This window comes from Neopsephotus bourkii, unplaced genomic scaffold, assembly GCF_033783945.1.
Source record: "Neopsephotus bourkii isolate Nb327-2 ecotype Australia unplaced genomic scaffold, CSIRO-AGI_Nbou_v1 NB_481, whole genome shotgun sequence".
Classification (NCBI taxonomy): Eukaryota; Metazoa; Chordata; class Aves; order Psittaciformes; family Psittacidae; genus Neopsephotus; species Neopsephotus bourkii.
Genome location: NW_026900982.1, coordinates 381,136 through 405,793, shown reverse-complemented (window position 1 = coordinate 405,793; position 24,658 = coordinate 381,136). Strand labels below are relative to the sequence as shown.

General features: G+C 51.3%; 2 protein-coding genes across 2 annotated transcripts in view; both read right to left on the bottom strand.

The window, feature by feature from the left end:
- The window catches only part of EFR3B (EFR3 homolog B), a 118,401-nt gene that overhangs the window by 47,813 nt on the left and 45,930 nt on the right, over positions 1 to 24,658 (bottom strand). The window lies entirely within an intron of this gene.
- On the bottom strand, positions 1,949 to 13,836 carry LOC133210697 (angiopoietin-related protein 7-like). Its single transcript, XM_061350363.1, has 6 exons — positions 13,405 to 13,836; positions 8,803 to 9,025; positions 7,192 to 7,329; positions 5,607 to 5,823; positions 4,007 to 4,202; positions 1,949 to 3,580 (listed from the first exon to the last, which is right to left on the bottom strand). The coding sequence occupies exons 1-6, from the start codon at positions 13,834 to 13,836 to the stop codon at positions 3,434 to 3,436; spliced, it is 1,353 nt and encodes a 450-aa protein (XP_061206347.1). The 3' UTR covers positions 1,949 to 3,433.

Sequence of the window (24,658 nt, the reverse complement as noted above, 5' to 3'; positions counted from 1 at the left end):
CCCTAAGGTGGAAGCAGCACCAATTCTCCTGCTGTCTTTTCTCACCCTGAGCAAGGTGATGGCACCAAATGTTAGGATTAGCACTCCAGAGGGGACAAGCGTCCCCTCCTCCTCATCCAAGGAGGTCCTCCCTGACCTGATCTTCTCTGATCTGGGCTCAGGAGGCCCCCTCTGACCTTGGGAAGCCTTGGAAGGTGGGTGTCCAACCAAAGAGCTGGTGGTCCCATGGGTGTGGGATTCAGTGCCAACATTAAAACAAAGCCCAGGAGGGGACTCAGACCTCCTTGTGAACACAGCAGCCATGCTCAGGGGTTCCCATTGTGGCCAGGTATAACAGCAAAGGGGCCGTATCCAAAGGAGCCATGCAAGAAAGGACACAGGATCAGTGTTCATAGAATCCTAGAATGGTTTTGGTTTGAAGATCCAGCCTTCACCAAGGATTTCTTGTTGACCACCACTCCAGTGCCCCTTTCCTGCATTTTTCCAGTCTCGATGCCTTTCCCAGCCATGGGACTGGAGACCACAGAGCATGGGCTGGTAGCCCTCATAAACCACCTCCATCTCCAGTAAGGACACTAGGTCCTAATTATCACAGAGATGGAAATACTTGCGTTGACCTAACACGTCAGATGTAAACTGTCCCTGGAGCTTCCTCTGTTTTGAGTAGCTGTGAGCCAAAACGGAAGGGCCTGTAGCTGTTCCCCCAGCAAGACACACACATACACACAGAGCTCAGCAGCAGCCGGTACCCCAAGGTACTCTGCAGCAAGAATGTGGCACGTCCAAGTGTGCAGGGGCCTGCCGGGCTCTCTGGTCAGTGCAGCGATGCACAAGACCCTGCTGGGTGTCTGCCTCATGGCTGCACTCGATGAGGCTCTGTCATTATAATTTCCTGCCCCATATCACTTTAGACAGCTCTATAATGGGACCAGCCAAATTAACAAGGCAGGCCTTAGTTTGAGTGTGAAAGGGAAGAGTGGAAGAAGGAGCCAGGCTCACAGTAGGGAATCCTGTCCCGAGGGGAGTCGGACACACTTTCCTCCCCCAGTCAGGATTGAGTGTACAGGGTCATTTGATCGAGTGTTTTTAGTCTCTTGCTTAGCCACACACTGCTGTGTGCTGCCCAAAGCCCAACACCCAGCAGATCATAGACTCATAGGATGATAGAATCATAGGATGAATCATAGAATGAAGCAGAATGATTTGTCTTAGTGTAGTCCAATATGAAACCCTTAACTTTAGGGGAGTTTTGGGGTGCAGAGTCTTGCAAAGCCACCTGTATGCAGATAACCGTATCAGTAATGCCATAGAAAGACAAGACTGCCAGCTGCCAGTCATGACATCAGATATAACAAATTTGAGTATGGATGTAGCATGATTTGGACCAATAAATAAAAAATAAAGAAATTAGGGGCTGATTTGGCTTAGAAAAAGATGTGATAAAGTAGAAATAGAGAAAAAAAGAATAAGTTATGAAACTGGGTAAGAAACACAGGAGAATGGGATCTTTCAGTGGATGGAGGATGGATGACTACAGACAGTGGTGCCTCTGACCTGAGTACTCAACTGCATGGGATACCCTTGGACAACCTGCTGGACTCTCCATCAGGGCTATGTACAAAAGGTTTAGTGCAGAGGTTAGAAAGGGAGACATTTGCACCCTGGTATGAACAGATGTGGAGAGGGAAGGATAGTAAACTAATACAGCAACAGTAGCATGTGATTCATAAGGTTTGCAATACCTTTATCATTGTGTTCAATAATGTGCAAAATCAGACTGTAGATTAATAATGCTAACATTAATTAATTAGGTTGTTGCTTATTCAAGTGATTTATCAGTCTCTTAGTAGGGGATTGCTTAACCAGGGGACATCATGGCCTTTTGAACGCCTGCAGTCCAAAGAGGGGGGTCAGGTCATGAAGGAAAGGCATTATATTAGAGATGCATATGCCATGAGCCAATAAAGCTTTCCTCCCACTGCTGGTGGTGCTCAGAGGTTCATGACATGTAATGGTACAACAGCGTGTAGGCCAGCCCATTGCGATTCCCAAACACCATCAGACATGTCTTAGGAACATCCCTTAAGGAAGACTACCAGGACAAACCCAGCAGAGAGAAAGACAAATGATGCTGTTTCATTATGTTACAGATGTTAGTCTGTAGGATGCTTGGAAGGTAACTTCTCTGCTTCATTTGCCTATGAAAAATGAAGTTCCAGGAAAAATATAAAGTAGTGTAAAAAAGCTACAGAAATCATAAAGGAGTGAGCAGAACATCAGTTGGGAGACAAGTTTTTGAGAGGAACAGTGCTTTGTCTCCAATACATCTGCTTTTCCCCTTCTCTGAACCCTCTTTGAACTCAACTGTGCACATGAAACAGGAAAACGAGAATCTAATTAAACATCCATCCCTAAGCACAATAAGGGCTGAGGCCAAGTCCCAGCCTCCACCTCTTGATCCTGCAAAGAGGCAAAGTCAGGAAAAAAGGAGGGCCTCTCACTGCAACTACAAGTGGAAATGTAAAGACAGCAACAATGAATTTTCTTTATCCACAGTAAGGCAGTAAAAAAAAGACTTAAAATCGTGTCCAATCATTCCTGTAGACAACTTTTAGGGTGGACACAAAACTGGTTCCAAGTTCTTTGCCGGAGAAAGGACAAAAAGGTGAAAATGGAATGGAAAAGTTGAAAATCTTTTCATTTTGAGTAGTATTATTGCAGCTAACTCATGTCCATGTGTGTAACACAATGTCTGCCAGACAAGGGGAGGGTCACTGCACACCTTCCTCCTCCTTTGCTTTGACACTCTTCCTGGATGATGCATGCTGGCTCCCCCGGCTTTCCTCAGGGCCATCTCAGCACCCTAGCACATCCCTGCAGTGATGGACCTTCAAATATGTACTTGGTGATGTGAACAAAGAAACTCTGCCAAGACCAGAAAGTCTCATCTTACAACACAGTAACTGGTCTATCACATCCCATGTGGAAAACACATACAGGATTGTTGGGTCTTTGCTTCCCTCTAAAATACCATTGGGTTGGTGGCCAGAGCACTCAGCATCTCCCTTCAGCTTAAGGTTCAGCCTCAGTCCATCATCACTCCATCAGATTTAGTCTCAAGCCTTGGGCATGCCCAAGCCTGCCAAGGACTGCTGCTACCCAGTGAAATGACAAGCCAAATGCTTGTCTTTGCAAAGCCTTTCTCAGCAAATACATCCACATTTTTAGGAGAGCTTTTTACCACCCAAATGCTTGTTGAAGGTCTTGACACCGCTGCTGTTGGTTCAATTCTCTCAGAGGCAAACAGGCAGCAACAGGCATGGTGACACGGTCCTTTCAGGTTCTCCAGCATCAGTTTTTGCTCGCAGCAAACTGTTTCCAGCTCTCTATTCCCAGCTTTCAATGTGAAGTGAAATGAACACCCCAAGATCCTTCATGGGGAGAGGTGAGGTCGGAAAGCACGCGGTCGAATCATCATCACCACCTTCCGCAGGGAGTAGTAGTCTGTGTCCTTCCATGAGTACCACACGATACCATCCGGCCCCAGGGCCTTGCGGTTTTTAATGGAGTATCGGCCGCCCTGTGGTGCACAGAAAGAAGGATGGTCAGGTATGGGAAACACATGGAAGCATCATCCTGAAGTGCACATCAAAAAACCAATTGCTCTGAAACACTGGAGCAAAGAGCTTAATGACACTGTGGTGAAAACAGCACGTAAATCCCAACATATTCCAAATGGTCCCAATCCATCCATCTCAGTATGGGTCACCCGTACCACAAGTTTCCACCATGCAGCCCCATCCTCAGTGTGCAGAGATGCCACAATACTTGTGCCTGACCCGTGGCACAGAAAAAGCCAGGCTGCCTTGGTGCCCAGCACTCATTTTGCTCCCTCCCTGGAGAGCAAGGCAATCCAGGAAGGACTGCTGTGCTGTGGGGACCAGCAGCCTCCTCCCAGCCCTGGATCTCATGTGCTAACATCTGCATCCTCATTCCTCCACATTACCTTGTAGTACACCCCATTGAGGTTGGAGAAGAAGCACTGGTGGTACCACCAGCCTCCGTGGGAAATCTCAGCACAGATGTTCCCTGTGTCGGGTGTGCTGAAGCTCCTCTTATTGTGGTACCAGGCAAACGAATCCTCCACTGTCCCGCTGAACCCATCCACATGCAGGCGGTAATAGTTCGCCTCATCCTCAATGCTGCAAGCAACAAAGGTGAAACTGTTCAATAGGGAGTGTTTAAGTCTCTTTTCCAACCTGGATGCTGCATTCCTGGTGTGGACACCTAGCAATCATCTTGCTGCTCTGGCCAGCCTCCCTGCTATGATTCATCACCTCTAAAAGCCCAAGATTGTGTGTTTTTCCCTTCAGTGGGATGTGCGTGATTTTGTCATGACTCAGGGCACTTGTTATAGGGCTGAACCAGGCAGGCTGTGATTCTAAAGCCACAATAAAGGACTGCAGCAGCTTTGGCAAGGCAGTCCCTCTAATTACACAGAACTGCCTCCTCTCCACATAACAAGCATCCTGCTCTTCACCTAAATGGAGCTAATGAGTAATCTCTCCCTGGGTTAACAAAGACTGAAGGTCAACGCCATTGCACATGACATCTGATGAGAAAAATCAGGATGGCCATTCAGAGCACATATGTGCTGCTGGGGGATGCTCTAATGCACACTTAGGAAATAGGAATTTATTTCAAGTTCTTCCCTGTGAGGGTGCTGAGGCCCTGGCACAGGGTGCCCAGAGAAGCTGTGGCTGCCCCATCCCTGGCAGTGTTCAAGGCCAGGTTGGACGGGGCTTGGAGCAATCTGATCTGGTGGAAGGTGTCCCTGCCCATGGCAGGAGGTTGGAACTGGATGAACTTTAAGGTCCCTTCCAACCCAAACCATTCTGTGATTCTACGATGATTCTATGATATTTTTTTTCCAGCAATTTTGGGGTCTATTCAAAGCCCGCAGGCTTCAAATGTCCCTAAAGCTCAGTGCTCCCTTGCACATCCTCCCGTGGTGGATTACTCCCACAAGCATTTCCAGTAGAGACAGGGAAGGAGTTCATCTGGGACAGTGTAGACAGACCTGGTCACCCCCGATTAAGAAAGGATGTGACTGGTGTAGTATGGATAAATAAAACACCAGTGGATGGAAATGGCTATAGACACTATCAGATATTACATCAGGCCCAGCAAGCAAAAACCATGAATGGAGAGGGTAAAAATCAAAACATGCCTCTAAACCAGGGAGATGCAGGAGGACCTGCCCAGCAAGGACTCAAAATCCTGGTTTTGACATAGAGAGCAATAATTTTTGACAGAAAAGACATACCCCATAGCAGCTGGGGACTGTCCATTGTGTCCTGCAGCTCCCTTCCCCTGGGGCTGTGGATGCTGGCCAGGGCTGAATGACACTGAACATTGCCTAGCTTACACAGCAAAAACTGATGGTCAAGTCCAGGTGGGAAAGAAAGGATAGATAGCCTGGGCTCAGTCTGAAAGCTGTTCTAGACAGTGTCACTCTGGGCTCAAAGGGGTTCCCGTGCATGAAGGTCTCCCAACATTGAACCAGTTGAACTATGAGAAACAGGGATGGACACCCCACTTTCTACCTGAAAGCCTGGTAGAAGGCATGTTTGTGCTTGCTGTTCCAGTCCTCCAGGTCGATGCGAAGAGAGTAGTCCCCTTGGCTTGTCATCTTGTGGATGTTCTCATTGCCCAGCCAGAACTCACTATTGAGGTCCCCAAAGCCCTCCTTGTACTCGTTCCAGGTCCGGTTGAAATCAACTGAGCCATCCTGACGCCTCTGGATGACCGTCCAGCCCCCACCTGCCAGGAGAGAGATAATGTAAGCTGGGAGCATCCAGGGAGCATCCAGGGGGTCCCAGACAGATTCCTTAGTGATGTCACCTAGAGGTGACCACCTTAGAAGGATCCATCTGAAGCTCAACAAGGTAATGCCGCATCCCACCAAGTGGCAAAATACAGTGTTGGCTGTTGCACAGGGATAAAAGGTCATGGAAAAGTGCTCCCACACTGGTTCATAATGATGTTCCACTGCTGACTGCCTCAGATTTTAAGGTGGTTTTAGATGAGAGGGAGCTGGTAGTTTTCAGGAGGCAAATGTTTTGGGACTGGAACAAACCAGAGATCCCGGAGTTTGGAGATTATTATGTACTGTTCCTGCAGCACCACAGAGGCACTCGAGCTCTCCCAGTATTGTCTCACTGTCTCCATCTGCTCTCCCATCTGTCCAAATTGCTCTCTCCTCTCGTTTTATTCCAATATTGTAAGCTTGGGGGGAGACTGAGAACCGGGACCATCTTTATATTTGCTGCTTGTACAGCCTGTCACTCTACAGTGTCCAAGATTGTGTTGATGGTCAGGCAAATAATAGAGATGACATAACAGAGGCCACATTGTTTGAACAGCCTGTTTCTTAATGACCAAGGCTGCGTTCACCTGTAGATTCTCCAATGGGTGAGATGCCTACATGTAGGGGGCTGAGCCCCGTCCCCCAGAAGAGGGTGTGTGGATGGGCACATCCATCCAGGCTGAAGCAGATCCATGGGGCAAGGAACTGCCCCATTTCCTTGCTGATCGACGTTATTCCTCCAAAACTCAAGTGTTGCACAATAATTTTATTAGTAAGTTTGTGCCTTGCGATGACAGTACTGTCTCCATATGGATATTTAGACAGAAAGGGTCAGAGAAGGCACCTGCACCTTCATTTACACTCCGAAAGAAATATGGGAGAGCATCTATGTCCCCCCCTCCTCACTCCAACACAGTTACAACTGGTGATTGCCCACACATAGCCTTCAACTACACAGACATGCTCCAGATACCCCCAGTGAGCAGCTGCTACTCCACAAGGGATTATTTTCCCTTAAGTCCTGTGTCATGTCCACTAACGCACTGCAAATATCTTGGATGCACGAGGACATCCTAAAGACCACTGAACACCTGCATTTAGGCAACTGAATTCTAGCCATAATGTCTAGTTTGAGCAATTCATCCAAACCCTTTCTATAGCCAGCAGAGAGAACAAGTTCTCTGTCCTTGGAGAAGAGTCCTTCTGCTCCCACTGACTATAAGGTAGCCTCAGAATAACTCAGATATGAGACACAACTCTCAGGTTTGACAAATCCCACCCAAAGCTCTGCTGGAAGATGCTGTAGGTGCCTCCAGGAGTACCTTCCGTGTCCATCTCACACAGCACTTCAATAGGCATCCCTCCGATTACAGGCATGATGCTGTAGACACCAGACCGACGAAGCCCATTGTAGTAAACTGAGGCACAATCGATGGGGCAGTTCCTGCCATGCCTCACCTCTAGGAAAGGAAGCAGAGAAACGCAGTGTTTAGTGCATGGCGCGGAGGAAGGGGCACACAACAAAAGCCAGCACGGTGTTCATGCAGTCAGGCAAATAATCCTGGATTCAGACTTTCTTCTGGAGCTGAAAACCTCTGCAGCACACTGGCTTCATGCCTGGGGGCAGTGATTAGTGATAAGGTTCCTTAGCTCAGCTCTGATGTGGCTGGAGAATGGTCTTTGGTTCAACTCTTTTGTTAATGGCAACACAGAAATGATGTGAGTTTCTCAAGGCTCAAATTGTATCTCACACATTAAAGGCCTTCTACACCAAGAAAGAGTAGGCTGGTTCTCCAGCAATGGTCAGTGTAGACAAAAGCAGGTGGCTTTCCCTCCCTAAGCTGCTGCTGTAACGCAAACCTGGGTTCTGTCTTACAAGGGACGGGGGTCAAAACCATTCTGGTGAATCTAAAGAGATTTTTAACTGGGATGTGATCAAAGGGCTGGAGCACCTCTGCTATGGAGACAGGCTGGGAGAGCTGGGCTTGTTCAGCCTGGAGAAGAGAAGGCTTTGGGGAGAGCTTAGAGCAGCTTCCAGTGCCTAAAGGGGCTGACAAGAAACCTGGAGAGAGGAGATTTAGATCCAATATATGGAAAAAGTTCTGTCCTTTAACCCGAATTCCAGCCTCAAGGGCTGGAAAAACATGATGGAAAAGTATCAACTCATCCTTGTCCAATGCACGTCCTAGACACAGGATCTGGGGCATGGGGACCAGACTGGCTTATCTAGTTTTGTCTTCTCAAAGACCACCAACCCTTGCCATGCACCCAGGAACCTGAACAGGTTGCGAAAGCAACTCAGTTTCCCTGCCAGCACCTCCAGGCTGAACTTTGCAGATGCTGGCTACCCCCTGGCCCTGTTCAATCTTGGCATGGGAACCCCTCTGAGGAAAACAACCCAAATCCTGGCAAAAATCTAAATGCATTCATTAAAGAAAAGTGTGAGTAATAACAGAAAAGAGGGGTTTTTTTCAAAGTCACGGAGTTTCATTAAAACCCTCATTTCATGCTGAGAATTTTTGAAGGAAAAAAAAATTTGTTTATGTTTTGTGTGGTTTTTTGGATGACAAACAGTCCCTGAGTCTGTGAGGAAAGCTCATGCAGCTGACTGCAGTGGGGTGATGGTGGGAGCAATGCCAGCTTTGTTGTCAGAGCCCAAGCAGGTCCTTGTGAGCATCCCACACTACCCATAGAGACAAAAAGGAGGCACTGAGGGGCAGGACCCGTCTCCTAGACAGCGTGGAAGCCATTCCTAGAGGTGTCCATTGCTCCGAGGAGCCCTCCTGGCGGCCTTGGGAAGGCAGGTTGGGTGAGATCAGACTCCTGGCCAATGCAAAGGAGATTTAAAGCTGTTTCCCCACAGCCTTTTCCTCCGCTACCCTTGAGAGAGGAGGAAGCATCCCATCCCATCCATCCCAGCAGCTCCCCATCACCTGGATGGTGCATCTCCTCCTGCAGCCTCATCTCGGCAGGACCCAGGCAGGTGGGGTTGCGCCAGGCCCAGTCGGTCAGGACGGAAATGTTGTTAATCTGTGCCTGCATGTCGTAGAGCAGCGTGGCCTGGATGTGCTGCAGGGTGCTGGCCTCGCTGTACCGATGCTCCAGGTCCTGCACCCGCTGAACCAGGCTGTGGTTCCGGCTGGATGCCTCCTCGTGCTGTGGGTAGGGAGAAAGGTGTGATGGGGGAGATGCCTGGGGACCGGCATGGCCCCAAGACCTCATGGAGCTGGGCAGGCAGGGGAGCAAGAGGGCAGAGGAGCACTTGTTGTATACACCAACAGAGATAAAGGACCCCAAGTATGGTGCCTGCACCCTCATCCTCATCCCCATCCCCATCCCAGCCCCCAGCCCACCATGGGATCCATAAGTAGCTCGATGTTCCTAGGCTCTGGTGCAGGCAGGGCATGCACAGGCAAGCTGCAAGAACAGGGCAAACATACAGGATATACAAACACCCTTCAGTCTGCAACCTGTTGCAACATGGATGCAGCCTGGAAGAACATGGAAGTGTTTAGCAATGCACCATAGCTGAGTTTTCCTTCCAAAAAATTATCCAATTTCCTCTTGAACCATATTATATTTTATAACACTGCAAGGAGCTCCACAGCTTCTCAACATGTTGCATGATGAGCCATCTCCTGTTCTCTGGGCATCAGCTGGTGTCCTGTAAACAGCACTGACAACACCCATGCCATGCACGGAGGGGATGTGATGCAGGACCCCAACATCCTTCATGGCCCTTTTGCTGCTTGTTTTTAGGACAACCAGTCTCTAATCGAATATTAAATATGCAAAAGCTGGCAGAGATGCCCTTAGCTCATACCAGGAGATGGGCACCCTGAGCCCTGCCAGTGCTCAGAACTGAGTCCAGCTCTGGAGTCACCAGTATAAGAAGGATGTGGAACTGCTGTAGCAAGTCCAGAGGCCATGAAGATGCTCTGAGGGCTGGAGCAGCTCTGCTATGGAGACAGGCTGAGAGAGCTGGGCTTGTTCAGCCTGGGGAAGAGAAGGCTCCGGGGAGACCTTAGAGCAGCTTCCAGTGCGTAAAGGGGCCAACAAGAAACTTGGAGAGGGGCTTTGGACAAGGGCCTGTAGGGACAGGACAAGGGGGAATGATTTAAACCTGACAAAGGGGAGATTGAGATGAGCTCTTAGGCAGAAGTTGTTCCCTGTGAGGGTGCTGAGGCCCTGGCACAGGGTGCCCAGAGAAGCTGTGGCTGCCCCATCCCTGGCAGTGTTCAAGGCCAGGTTGGACGGGGCTTGGAGCAACCTGGTCTAGTGGAAGGTGTCCCTGCCTGTGGCAGGGGTTGGAACTGGGTGAGCTTTAAGGTCCCTTCCAACCGAAACCATTCTGGGATTCTACAATTCTATGATTTTACAAACACGCCCCGCCAGTCACTGCAGACACGCTCGCCTGCCTTGTTCAGTGCTCCCTGTCCATTAGATGGCAGAACAGGCCTTAAACAGCACCTCCAAAATCCCACAGCAGCCTGGGAACCCGCTTCCCTTCCCTGGGCAATGCAACATCTCTACACTGTGCTCCCCAATCCCTCCTGTGTGGGTCTGGCAACCCCAGACCCCCATCTGCAGTGCAGTGATGCTGCTTCTCCACAAGCACTGCCCTTTTCTGTCCCGAGTGCATCACCTCTTCCTCCATCACCCGCTCGGTGTCACTGCCTGGAGCTCACAAACCACCCCAAGAACCTGGAAATAAATGAGTTTATTTATTTTCTCAGCTCCCTGTCACAGCATCAGGGGCAAATCTGGATTTTTAGGTGTCTGTGCAAGCATGCAGCTTATTAAATATCCCTGGGAGCAAGAGATCCATCACTTGACTCATCCCTACCTGCAAAACTGCAGGGGGGGCTGCTGAGGGACAGGGGTTTACTTCACCTGGAGGGTTTGCATGCCCAGAGTATGTTTTCTTCCCTTTCAGCTGCTCCCAGGATCCAGCTCACACCTCGGTCCCCATTCCTGCCTGGACACATCTCAGCTTGCCGTTCCCAGGAGATGGCATCACCACTGCTGGGTCATTGTACCAATAACTAACAGAAACTCTGTAATATCCTTCCCAACGCTGCTTGAGCATCACCTCTGTGGCCCTGCTGAAAGCCCATTCAGCCTGCTTGTATCCCGAAATCCAGAGCATCTGGACAGGCAGGGAAGAGGGAATTACAGCATGCAATGCCACGGTGCTTTCCTTTTCAGGACTGCAGTGTCTCCAGCTCTACCATAAATCAGCCATGTCCCCCCTGACCTGCTCTGCGAGCTGTGACTGATACAGGCTCCTTCCACCTCCTTCACCCACATATCATCTCTCCAAGTAAACCCCATGATGAGCTCACCCAGACAGTCCCCTTCTCCATAGTGATACCTTCCCTTTATTCCTGCTGCTGATTAAAGCCAGCACAGCCAGACCACCACGACAGTGACCTGGTGCTGCTCCCTTCCCTCCATCCCTCTGCACTGGCGGGACCGGGGTTGTGTTTTTGCACCTCAGGGTCCTGCTCTGTGCGTACCCCAGCCATGCAAATGCAATAAATAGGAGTGGAAATACACAGGGGGAGCTGGATGAGGGGGTTCCTTATGCTCCCCGAATTGCACTGGAAGAAGGGAAGCATGGCAGAGATGGGGGCAACCTACCTGGCCCAATTTGGGTGTCCCCATAAGCCCGGGAGGAGCTGTGACCTGGAAGAGCCTGCTGCTCTCACTCAGCTCAGGAAGGGATGCTGAGCTCAGAGGGATGTCTCCGCTTGGACCGACAAGCCCACACTGAGCTCCACAGATATACTGATGGCAAACCCCAGGGATATCAAGCTGCAGCAGCCAGAGGCTGATTGATGAAGGTGGATTAAGGGAGCAACAGCTCCTCAGTGGGAGGAACAGAGGCGGGGGAGACCTGCCCAGGCTGACACAGTGATGGAGATGCAGGGATGAAGGAGGAAAGCAGCTTCCAGGGCTGGGCACAGCCATGGGGAAATGGCCAGAGCAACACTGCAGGTAAACTCCTTGTGGGAGGAAAGCAGCTCTGCTATTGCCTCTGGGTTCCTTCGTTCAGCTACAACAGCCTTTGCAGCATGGAACTTTGCTTCTTGTTTCCCCCACTATGCAGTGCTTGGAGGGTGATGAGGCACACTTACTTCAATCAGCTAAACTCTCCTGATTTTGGACAGAGCCTGGGGTGACCCGGTCTAGTGGAAGGTGTCCCTGCCCATGGCAGGGGGTTGGAACTGGATGAGCTTTAAGGTCCCTTCCAACCCAAACCATTCTGGGATTCTATGATTCTGGGCCTCCCATCCCTTTGATTTTAGACTCATGGCAAAAAACTGAGGTTGGAAGGAATGGCTGGAGGCCTTCAGCCCACCCCCCTGCAGAAAACAGGGACAATTTCCAAGCTGGATCCATTTGCCCAGGGCATTTTCTGGTCGAAGTCTGGAATGCTCTACAGATGCTCTCAGAGGATGTCCCCTTTCTGAACAGGGCAGTATCTTGGTGGTGCAGATGTTGCTGGTACTGTCCCCCCACGTATAAACTACTTGGAGACCTCCAGGTGGGACCTGGGACCTGGCTGCTCTGAGATACCTGAGTGCATCCTGCATCCCTCTGCTCTCCTCTGCTGGTGAGGAGCCCAGCAGCCCCCATAGCAGCCCCATCTCCTTCAGAGCCGCTTCATGGTGCGGTTCACACAGCTTGGCACACTCCAGCACCCTTGAGAGTAAATTGCCATAGAATCACAGCATCACAGAACCCCAAGTTAGAGGGGACCTCAAGGATGACCTGGTCCAACTTTTCCAGGCAAAGCATGACCTAGACTAGATGGGCCAGCACCTTGTCCCATCCAAATCTTAACCACTTCCCTAGGGAGATTATTCCAATGTCTGATTGCTGTTACAATGAAAAACTTTCCTCTTGTGTCTTGTGGACAAAACCAAGACGGTCAAGGCCATGTCCATCACACAGCTGGTGCATGCTGTCCATGCAGTCATGTCCGTCACGCACAGATGGTCAAGGCCATGTCCGTCATGGACACAGCCTTTGTTCTTCCCATTTGTTAAACCTAGCAATCAGAGTTATTGTCAGGATCCTTAACCTTAGGCTGTGGGGCTGGTGAATGGACTGGGGTGGGATGAGCCCCAGAAAGAGCACAGCAGGAATGGTATCATGGGCTGGAGGTCAGGGATTCTCCTGCTCAGGTGTTGATGTCTAAGATGGGGTCCTTCATTGAGCACCTGAAACTCCATGTGTAATCTGGGATACTGTTATGGGCAATGGGGTGGATCAGCAACCCAAGGCAGGCTTGGAGGTGGAGGAGACAGCACAGGTAAAACACTGAGGGGTCTGTGGCTGATGTTAAGAAAGATCAGCCCTGAAAGGCTCCTGAGCCAGGAGCAGCGGCTTTAACAGGTATCCCAGCCTGCGGTCAGAGCAGCACCATATGCTTCACTGGGCGTCCTCCCCCTGCAAACTGCTGGGAGCTGGAAGGAACCCCGGGAAGGACTTACAGGGACTTGAATCTGCGAGGGGCAGCCCTTTACCTGGAGCTCAAGGGCTTTGATGCGGTGCCGGTGGTTCCTCAGCTCCTCCTGTAGCTCTGAAATCAGCTCCCGCAGCTCCAGGATCTGCTGCTTGCGCTCCTCATTCTCATGGAGCCAGTAGGACACCTCGTCGGTGCAGCGGAACAAATCCGGGCACCGCTGCTCGTCCCCCTGCGGCAGCGTGGCCACGATCTTACAGCGGCCATTGGGCAGCACCTGGTTGCTGTACTCCCCACACTGGATGAGACCCGTGCCATCCTGGGGACCCTCGTGGTCTCTGTATGCCACAGGCAGGGATTTCTGCCCTGAGGGGCTGCTCAGCGTGGCCACGAGGATGAGGGACAGCAAAGCTGCCCTGGCAGAGCTGGTGCTGGGACAGGCCTCCACCAGGCAGGGGAGGATGGTCCCCAAGGGGGACGCAACGTGTCTCATCATCAAACAGTGTTGGGGAGAACGGTGGCAGTCCCCAGGGCATAACATCAGGTCTGCTGAGAGGTAGCGGGTGAGGTTGTAGCTATAAGGGAATCAGGAGGGATCCCAGAGCCAAGGACTGCAGGCAAAGGAGCTGCCTGTCCCCGTAGAGCATCCTCCTCAGTCCCAAGCCGGGATCAGTTCCAATGGGAGCTACTCTGCTCTCCTGGTCAGGCTCCACCTTTTCCCCTCCTGCAGAGCTGCTGGTTGGCTTGGAGGGTGTTGAGGTCTGGCTGGGGATGGTCAACCCTTCAGGAAGGGCTTACTGCCCATGCAGGACCATGCATGGGAAGGAGCTGGCTCCTGTGAACTAGGCATTCCACTATGCTGCTGCTCCCTGAAATGGGAATCAAAGCAAGGAGATGGATGATGGAGAGGAAGGATAAGCAACCAACCCTCTCCACCATGCTGCCCACCTGCAGCAAACTGACAGGTCCTCCCACCTTCCCTGGCACCCTCCAGCCATCCCCACAGCCCAGGGACAAAGGGCACAGATTTAGGGCTCTCTCCATGTCCCTGTGCATGATTCTTGGCAGATGTAGCATAAACGGAGTTATCAAGTGAATGGAGGCCATCCACATGGGAAGCCCTGGACAGAATTAGACTCCTAATCAACCCATCCCTGGGGCAGTCTGGATGGACCCTGGCTGTGGGCTGATTGCCCCACATGGGCTCAGGTCCAAAGGGGATGGAGGGATGGTGGCCTGACCACCATCCGGAAGAGACAAATACATTACTTTGCCCCTTTTATCCAGAGAAATTGGGGTCCCCTTGAAGCCAGAGCTGCCCAACACAGCTACAGCATCACACTCTGGGTCTGCTCCCAAGGTTTATCCCCACCAAAAGCCATCCCCATCCCACTATGGTGAGGAATAGGGAACTGTGAGGGATGTCATTGCTCCCCAGTGGCACCCCAGCTCCCAACATACCTTCAAAAGTCCTGGCCAAGCTCTATGGTGGTGAGAGCAAAAAGCAGCGAGCGCTGTCTGGCCATGGGGATCCTGGTGTGACTGAGGGGGCACTAAATGCTTATTCCCCCTGATCCTATCACCGCACTATAAATAGGGCCAAGAGAGCCGCTGGTCTCTGATGACACACAGGAGGGAGGAGCACAGGTCCTGGCGTGACCTTATCAGAGTATGGGGAAATAAGCTGGTGCCTCAGCAGGAGGGCATGGCTTTTCCTTGCCTAGAACTCCCCTGTCCCACCCTGGGCATGGGTTTTGGGGACAGGGCAGGTTCATCCAGCGTGGAGTGACCTGCTCCATCTCAGCAGTTGCAGGGAGAAAGCTTTCCAGCCTGGGCATGGAGGGGGCTCACGTCAGGGAACAGCCATCACTTGTATTGTTCACCAGCCCAGGGCTTCCTCTTTGCTTTTGCAAGGGAGTGATCGTAGAATCATAGAATAATTAAGGTTGGAGAGGACCTTAAGATCACCTGTCAATATGATTACATATGATAACCATTCAGATGTAGGAATGTGAGCCGAAACCAGAGGTTTCCATATTGGACAAAGCTGTTGGCTGTTGAGTTTTCTTCCCTTAACGTAAAGAATTTCCAGGTTACGTTCCCAGACTGGTTCCCATGAATGAAATACTGAGACCAGTTCAGGAGGCATCCAGGAGCAGAGGAGCTGCCTGGAGAAGAGGAACTTCATTAGCAAACACCTGCAGGGATGGCTTGGAGAGGCAGTGAACCTCACTGGTGCTCCAGCAGCTGTCTCAGATGGCTCTGCTTTCAGGGTGTAAAACGTTCAGGTGATGCAGTCTTATTTCTGTTCTTTGTCTTTGGGGGGCCTTGGTTGGAGCAGAGCAGGAGGATGTGGAGCCTCGGAGTCCTGCCAGCTCAGGACATGTTACTGTGCCCTGCACTGATCTTCTCTGTCACAATAAGTATTTGTGTCCATATCCACCAACCTGGGTGCTTGGAGAGGAAGGATCCAGCAGCAAGGCCCCCGTGCAAGGGGAACTTGCCCCAACCTCATGCTCACTAACGAATGGAGGGCAACCAGCCCAGGCAGGGAGCAGATCACTCCAGCTCCCCCCAGATGGGAGAGCATCCTGAGAACACTCATCTTGCTGGGGCAGGGACATGGATTCCTCCAAGAATCACACCTCTTTGCACACGCTGCTCCAGCCAAGCTACCTCTGCTCTTCTTCAAAGGGGGCTTCAACTTGTGGGGGGGGAAAATAAGGCCGAAGCATCCTTCCTGGAGCTGGCAGGAGCTGTAGAACCGTTCTACAGCTGTAGAACAGTAGAACAGGGGAGTGGAACCTGGAGATCAGCCAGCAAAGCTCTGCCATGAAAGACAGCAAGAGAAGCGCTGTGTGAAGACACACCATGGGCAGACAATGGGAAAATGGGGCTAGGGGGCCAGGGAAAACAAAAAAGGTCCTTTCAGGGAAGGGAGAAGTGGTGGTCTATCAGGACGTGATGGATGTGGAGACCTTTCAGTACTGGCACGTCTCTTTGGGCTGGATTTCACCACTGCACCAGCAAACTCAACTCGCCACCACATGAGTTTTTCCTCTGGCCAGACTTTTACCCTCCAGGCTTGTCCTGAGCCACCCCACACACAGTGGAAAGAAAAAGGATGCTATGGTAAACACCAAAATGGTGATAAGATGAATTGCACCCCACAGACTGCTCTTTATGGGGTGGTGTGAGGGGGTATCAGGGCAGGGGACCCAGAGGAACATCTCACTCTTGAATCCCAGCCAAGAGCTCCTCCAGCACTATTAGCTAAAGACCATCTTCCCTTTATTGCACACGAGTGGATAGACATTTAACATACTTGTCTATAATGAAATCCATTATCCTCATATTTCACAGAGGCCCTGCAGTGCTGGTTCCCCCTTTTCATGGCCGGAGGTGGTGGTGGAGAGGAGGTGGGAGAGGGATGGAGCCACGTACAGCCAGGCCCTTTTATGTGACCACTCAGGAGGCACTCTCCCCATAAATGTTTGGGCTCCTAAATGGATCTGACCTCCCCTCCTCCAAGCCCCTTTCCCTTTCATTTTCTTTTCCTCATTATTCTTGGAAAAAGAAGAAAAAGCCAACCCTCATCCGGATCATTAGCGTCAGAGGCGGAGACGGCTCCGAATGCCACATGGAAGAGGCAAACATACATTTCATTCAATGCCCCTCGAGTGGTGTTTCACTCAAGGCTGCTCCTCCACAAAGGGAGATGTGAAAATGGTCCCCGCTTGCGGCTCTGCTCCCAGCTGCTGCCCTGACAGGGCTTGATGCAAAGCTGCCTCTTCAGGAAGACAAAGCCCGGCCATTTCTTCATTGATGTCTGAGTTGTTTGGGGAGCATTTAGCGAGGATTGGAGGAAAAAAAGGGAGGGAATTCAATGAGAGAGCCTGGGTGATGTTAATAGATAACAGCTCTGAAAGACCCAAGGTTGAGTGCTCAGCCTTTGGTCTGCCTGTCTTTAGCTTCCTTCTCTGCTGTTTGGAGGGACATCAGCAACAGCTTCTTCAGTGGTCCAGGATTAATTGAAGCCAACAGCAAGAGCTCTGGGTACCCCTTGGTCAACTCTTTTCCAAGTTATAGATGCTGATGACACAACACTGGTGGTTCTCAAACGTCCCAGTGAGTAGCCCTCTCATCCCCAACATGATGTGCAGAGCAGAGCCATGAAGCCCGTGCACTTCCATGATCTCCCATCACAAGCATGTCTTCTGCTTCCTTCCAAATGAAGGAACACACAACATTTCCATGGGCATGCAACTTCTTTTCTTCCAATGCCATCCCTCCATTCACTCCTCACTGCAGTTTCTGGAGGAGAAGGGGTCCCCACCACCATTGCCCAAGTCTCACCTTTGCTCAATGAGCCTGTGGCCAGCCTTTACCAACTTATATGCCCCTGGTGTGCAAACAAACCGGTGGCTCTCGCATGGTCTCTCTCTGAGGGAGAAACATCAAAAATGGCAATACATTTCCATTTCTCATTCCTGCCCATTGGAGTGAAGAGAGTCCCTTCAGGTATCCCTGGATAATCCTCCACCACTGACCCTGCCTTGGCCTCCCAGAGGAAAGGACAAACTAACCCAGCTCTACCCTCCCCACTGTTCCAGAACTGCAACGGCCTGAAGTAGGTCCCACCACTAACACCAATAATCAGTGATTTGCTATAAAATAATCAGCAGTAAGAGGTAGTTCAGAGGTTCCTGAAGACAGGGAACCCCAAATGAGACTAAAACCTCAGTGCTGCTCCACTGCCAGGGGTCACACTCCACAGATACCATCAAAAGCCATACCCTGAGGTACAGGAGCCATGGGTTTCCAGGGCTCACACTTTCTGCCTGCTCCAAGCCCTGGGTAGAAAGATGCCCCGGGGAAGGGGTGATTCCACTGGATGGAGACCTAGTGTCCAGCTGGAGCTGGGGAGCTGCTCTGTGCTCAGGAAGGTGCCACAGGTCTAAAGGCTGCTCTGGAATCTTGCAGGGATCTGGCTCTGCCCAGCAGCTTTGTTAAGTGCCTTCGCCCTTAATCCTGCTTGAGAACACAGTCCTGGGCAGAGATGGTGTCCTGAAGGAGCAAGCGCCTGTCTTGGCTCCCTGCAGCCTCCCTCATCCCCCTCGCATCGTCTCTTCCTTCCTGCAGTTCCAGTGTGTGATTTAAAGTGGGTTGAAGTTGCAGAGAGGAGGAAAACAGGACACGGCTGAGTGCCAAAGGGGCTGGGTGCAGTCCTCCCATGGGACCCCAAAAGCAGCAGGAGCTCTGGGTTGTAGGGATGAAGTCCCTGCTGGGCTCCTAAACCCTGCAAAAAGCCAGCTCCCCAACCTAAGAAGCTTTAATCCCTCTTAGGGGCATGGGCAGTAATCAGGGATTTGGCTCTGTGTGTGTGTGTGTACGGCATCCATGTGTGTCTGTGTGTGTATAACTGGCTCAAAAAGTAAAGAAAGGCTCCATGAATGAGGAAAGAAAATGCTGAATTGGGCAATTTTGGGGATGGTTCTGCCTTAGGCTAATCCCAGGGCCTGTGCACACCTGTGCCAGGCAGGGGGACATGATCCAGTCCCAGCCCCAGAGGGATGGCAGGATTTATTCCCTATGCTTTTAGCCAGCTGAAAGCCAGGCAGCTCCTCCCAGCCCATGGTCTGGTCTGGCTTTGCTGTCACCAAAGAAGGAGCCACATCCCAGGGGACCTCCATGTCCTTAGAGGGAGGGCAGGGACCCAAGGAGCTGCTTTCAGAAGGAGGGGTGTCCGTCTGCAGGGACAGGACCACCAGCTACATCTTCACCAAGAGCAGATGCTGGATGGGAGCATCCACAAGCATTGCACCATGGCAAACCAAGCCCTTTTATTCTAGTCAAGTATCCCAAGGCTCTGGGTCCCGTCACACTCTGCTTGGTGCAACAAATCCTGTCCTGGGGCAAGATGTGCATAATTTCTAAGGGAAACCAGGGTCACAAAGAACAATTAGGAGTTGTTACGTAAGGCAAGCATCCTTTCAAACACTTGTGTCATTGGAAATCATAGAGTCATCATAGAACCACAGAATGGTTTGGGTTTGAAAGGACCTTAAAGCTCATCCAGTTCCAGCCCCTGCCATGGGCAGGGACACCTTCCACTAGACCAGGTTGCTCCAAGCCCCGTCCAACCTGGCCTTGAACACTGCCAGGGATGGGGCAGCCACAGCTTCTCTGGGCACCCTGTGCCAGGGCCTCACCACCCTCACAGGGAAGAACTTCTGCCTAAGAGCTCATCTCAATCTCCCCTCTGTCAGGTTAAAGCCATTCCCCCTTGTCCTGTCCCTACAGGTCCTTGTCAGAAGCCCCTCTCCAGCTTTCTTGTAGGCACGCTGCAGCTGTAGTCAAAAGTGAGGCATTTCTTTACAGAGCAGGGAGATGGGCTGAGCACGGGATGCTGTAGGCACTGAAAGTCAATTGACTTAAACAGAACACTGGAAGAAACAGTGAAAAACAGTTCTGTGAAAGCTATTAAACACTGACCCACAAATTGCTCTGTGTACGCACTGCTTATCGGCCTCTCCTCCTAACAAGCACAAGCTGCTGCAGAGAAGATGCATCTTTCACCATGAACTCGGCAGCAGAAAGGAACCTGTTGAAGCTGAAAAGGCTCTCATTCTTACAGGAGCTTGTACCAGTAAAGGGTTTGCTGCAGTCCTTCACGGATCCTGCAGCTATAGTCAGTGCATGATCTGTCCAGCGGGGTGATGTGACTCAAGCTCTGTGCAAATATCACGAAGGAAAGATGATGCCAGAAAACACCTACAATCAAATGTATCAGAAGTCATCCCAGAAAACACCTACAGGCAAAGATACCAGAGTAACAGCATTCAGGTCCTCAGATGCCTTCAGTTGCCTGCTCTTAGAGAAGTGCTCAATTTTGGTTCAAATCAGAATTAGACATAATCATAGATCTTAGCGTATAAATAGCGCCGAGGAGAAGGCACTGGCATCAGAAAGCAACAAGCACTATTAGTTCACATGCCACACAGCCCTTTATTTCTTCCAAGTCTGACCCTGCTTTTATCAAAGGTATATGAAAACCAGTTGGCTGCAGTAGAAAGGAAAAGAACCCCTCTCTCTGCAATGAAACTCATGTGTACCATGAGGGGTTTTGTTTTCTACTGGAGGCTGCCCTGGGCTGTTCTTGCTGTGGAGCCCAGCACCTTCACATGAACTTGAGCCTGGTACAGGTGCTCGCTGGGCTGAGGAATCAGTGGTGGGATTCCCAGTCCCTGGTTTCAGAGCTGTTCTTGCTCCTACAGAGAGGCTATGACCAAGCAAGCACCAGCGTTTTCCTCCAGGAGCAAGGTGCAGGACTTGTGTTCCACTGCCTGCTGTGGGCATGAGGGCTCAGAAAGGATGCCTTGATCAAAGCCAGCTGGAAAACACTGCTGCAGATGTGAGAACCTACATTTATGCACCAAGAGAAGCCCTAATCCCGTGACTGACGTGCCAGCCACTGGTTCCAAGGCTCAGATTTAAAATCAATAGGTTTCTTCTGGCTTCAAAATCTTCAAGCAATGGAGATAGATTATTTTATGGTGGTGATCCAAGAATCTCTTCATCCGGATGTCTCCTGCATTATATCCCGCACAAGCCCTTAATGCAGCTGCCCTCCAGATCCACCCTTATCCCCTTCATCAGACAAAAGATGAAGATGGTCTGGATGGAGCAGAGACCTCAGCATCCTTCCTCACCCCACCTGAGTGCTGCACCTGGGCAGGAGCAGAAGTGGGTGCTGAGCCCAGGAGACCTGGGCAAATGGACTTGTCAATTACTCTGCTTTTGTGAGAACCCCCTGCAGTCCTGGGTCCAGCTCTGGGGCTCAACATAAGAAGGATGTGGAGCTGTTGGAGTGAGTCCAGAGGAGGCCAAGAGGATGCTGGAGGGCTGGAGCATCTCTGCTATGGAGATAGGCTGAGAGAGCTGGGCTTGTTCAGCCTGGAGAAGAGGAGACTTCAGGGAGACCTTAGAGCAGCTTCTAGCACATAAAGGGGCCAACAAGAAAGCTGGAGAGGGGCTTCTGACAAGGGCCTGTAGGGACAGAACAAGGGGAATGGCTTTAACCTGACAGAGGGGAGATTGAGATGAGATCTTAGGCAGAAGTTCTTCCCTATGAGGGTGGTGAGGCCCTGGTACAGGTTGCTCAGAGAAGCTGTGGCTGCCCCATCCCTGGCAGTGTTCAAGGCCAGGTTGGATGCAGCTTGGAGCAACCCAGTCTAGTGGAAGGTGTCCCTGCCCATGGCAGAGGTTGGAACTGGATGAGCTTTAAGGTCCCTTCCAACCCAAACCAGTCTGTGATTCTATGAACTGTCTGCAAAGCACTGCAGGAAATCTCTAACAGGGAAGGGGACTGACTGCACCCAAGGGCACGTGTCTCTGCTGGAGGGACATGCAGGTCCTAGAACAACCCTACATGGACGTCACAAGGTTTTTGCAAGCCCCAGAGCACATCTTGCCTCATTGACATGAGTGTTTCCAGCCTGGCAAGAGGGCACCTCACATCCCATGGGATTTGAGCAGGGCTGTGACATTCACACCTCGCCCTGGAGCTGATTCACACCCAGGTGTGACCTGTTTTCCAAATTAAAACAGAAAGGCCAGAAGTCACACAGATGAGGCTCCCCTTCACCCATGGATGCCTCACCCCTGTCCAGCCCTGCTGAGAAAGGTCTGCATGTCCTGAACGTGTGGCTTCTGCAGGGACAGGTTGTGATGAAACCACCAGGTCTCTTTCAATGCAACCCTCAAGCAAACTCTGCAGGGCTGGGCAGTTTGCTGGAGCAGAGCCCTGGGGCCATGCTGCGGTGCTGGTCTACTGCACTTGCAAGCATGTGTGCAGTGATTACATGGTCCTGGATAGTCTTCATCTCTCCCCTGCTCAGGAAGAAGAAGGAAGAGGTTCCTCCTAACGGGTTTTCTCATTGCTGGAGGGTCCTTTTCTTGTTGGCCTCTCTTTCATCTGCCTGGGAGTTGGCTGCACCCACTGGTCATTTACACACTCTCTTTGGAAAATACAAGTAAGCTCTGTAATAAACTATAATGAGTGCACTGGGAAAAAGCCCTGCACTGGGAGGTGGAGCACCGCAATTACAGAGGTGGCACTCCTGTATCCCCCAGAGATGCTGGGTCCCCAGGAGATGCTGTGCTTCCCAGCACTGGGAGCAGGGGGGCTGAGCTCCATCTGCAGTTGTCTCCTAGAAGGAGGACTGAAAGCACGGGCTGCAGGATGGGTGAGCAGGGAGGCATCCAGCACCGAGGGCTGACGAAGCAGAGGATGCTTCATCTCAGCCCTCACCTGCAGCTGCTCAACCCAATGAGGTTTCCTAAATAGATTTCCCATCTTCCTTATAAACATAAGCTGCTGAGATTGGCCTAATGAAGATGGAAGAGCCTTTAAAGTGGGAATCATAGCTCCAGTTTGGGCTATAAAGTACCTCAGAATAGCTCTCCGTCATGGATAAATATTGCAGATCAAGGGATCTGTCAGGGAGGACGGGGGCAGCTGACGCAGTTGCGGGCACTGCAGTGAGACGTGGATGGTTTGGGGATGGACGTGGGTATGACAGGGGTCCAGAGGAGAACCACTACAAAGGCTATTCCCTGAACCTATGGTGCCTTTGCTTTGCCACCTTAATAACCAGCTATGGAGGGTTTCATCCAGTCTGGGGGTGTCAGGTGAATCTGTTGCACCCCAGTATCATTTGTCAAGGAGGTGCACGTCTGTAGCCCATAGAAGGACAGCTCACCTCCTTTTTGTTTACCTCAGCTTCTTCCCTGGCTGTTGGGAAGAGAGGAGCATCTCCAGAGGAAATCCCTGCCGGATGGAGCATCTCCAGCTCCAGAGTCCTGGTTATGGGCTGCTCTCCCTGTGAGGTTGCCTTTGGGTTGGCCTCTTCCCCTTCTGAAGAGTGCTATGTAAAACAGGAGCAAAGCCCAAGGCAGGACCACATCTGCTCCCTGCTGGTAAGATCATGGGCAAACCTTCACATGTGCTGTGCCCTGTGGTTTGTCTGCTCCTAAGCATGCAGATCAGCCACTGTGATTCCTGCAGTCAGGTGGGAGGGATGCTCACATTCCATGTGCAGCTCTTGCTTGAGCCCAAACCCAACAAACATCGGGGGCTCCAGGAGGTTGGTCCAGCCTTCAAGGGGCACCTTGGCATTACATCCTGGGGATGGAAAATCCCAATGCAGATGTATTTCTCCACCTGGGTAAGCCCAGAGATGGAAAAAAAAAGACTTAAAATCATCCCTGATCCTGGTGCACAGCTGAGGACTGGTGCCATCACCTGGGAGCAACTTGCTCTTGTCTTTTCCATGGGATTCCTCGTAAAAAGGGAATCTCCACTTTCTTTCTATCCACCGTTTAAATACTGGAACATGGAGTAAGGTGTCCCCTGAACCTTCTTGTCTCCAGGCTGAACAAGCCCATCTCTCTCAACCTTTCCTCACAGGGCTGCCCAGTGCTTGGATCATCTTTGTGGCCCTTCTCTGGACTCTCTCCAGCCCATCCACATCTTTTTTGTACATCAGGGATCAAAACTGCACACAGTATTCCCAGTGTGGCCTGACAAGCTCAGTAGAGTGGAACAACGACATCTTTATCTCTGTTGGTGATGCCCTTTCTGATGCTCCCCAGCATCCTGTTGTCGTTCTTTGCTGAAGCTGCACACTGTTCACCCACATTGAGCTTGCAACTGCTCTTATATAGAGAGCTGCCAAGGCCACCCCGACAGAACACGAGTTCTGCTGGGCTTTGGGCTGCTGTGCAACAGGGAAAACATCTGCAGCCCAAAGATGATCCAGCTTGAATGGAGCGGAGAGGCCAGGGTTTGGTGTGCATAGAAAGGGAGCAGTGAGCTTGGCCAAGTCACGTAAACCGTCTGTGCTCCAGAAAAGCCACCCCAGGCTGGAAAACACTCTCCCACTGCTTCTTCCCTCGAAGCCAGGGGCACAGGATTCCCTGGCACATCAGGCAGAGATACCCACCGCTGCACCCACCCTGCCCACACTGAGGATCCACTGCCACCCTGAGACATCTGCTTTTAAACAAATCCTCTTTTATCCCATGGAAAGACAACTCCACATCTCAGCACCCATCGGAGCATGAAGCCCTCCCACGCCGGAGCCCATGGAGTGACGGATGCTCCTGTCCTGCACACCAATAACAACCAACCCGTACCAAACCCACTGCGGTCGGGGCCGCCGGGTACCTGGTGCAAGACTTTCCATCCACACCCCCCCCTTCCAGTTCCGAAGCTGCAAAATCAATTAGCAGCAGCATCAAGAAAACTTTGC

Coding starts and splice junctions, on each gene's coding strand:
- LOC133210697 (XM_061350363.1), bottom strand. CDS start 13,836: ATGAGACACGTTGCGTCCCCCTTGGGGACCATCCTCCCCTGCCTGGTG. Junction 9,026..13,404: donor TCAAAGCCCTTGAGCTCCAG/GTAAAGGGCTGC, acceptor CCCTACCCACAG/CACGAGGAGGCATCCAGCCG. Junction 7,330..8,802: donor GGAGGAGATGCACCATCCAG/GTGATGGGGAGC, acceptor TTCCTTTCCTAG/AGGTGAGGCATGGCAGGAAC.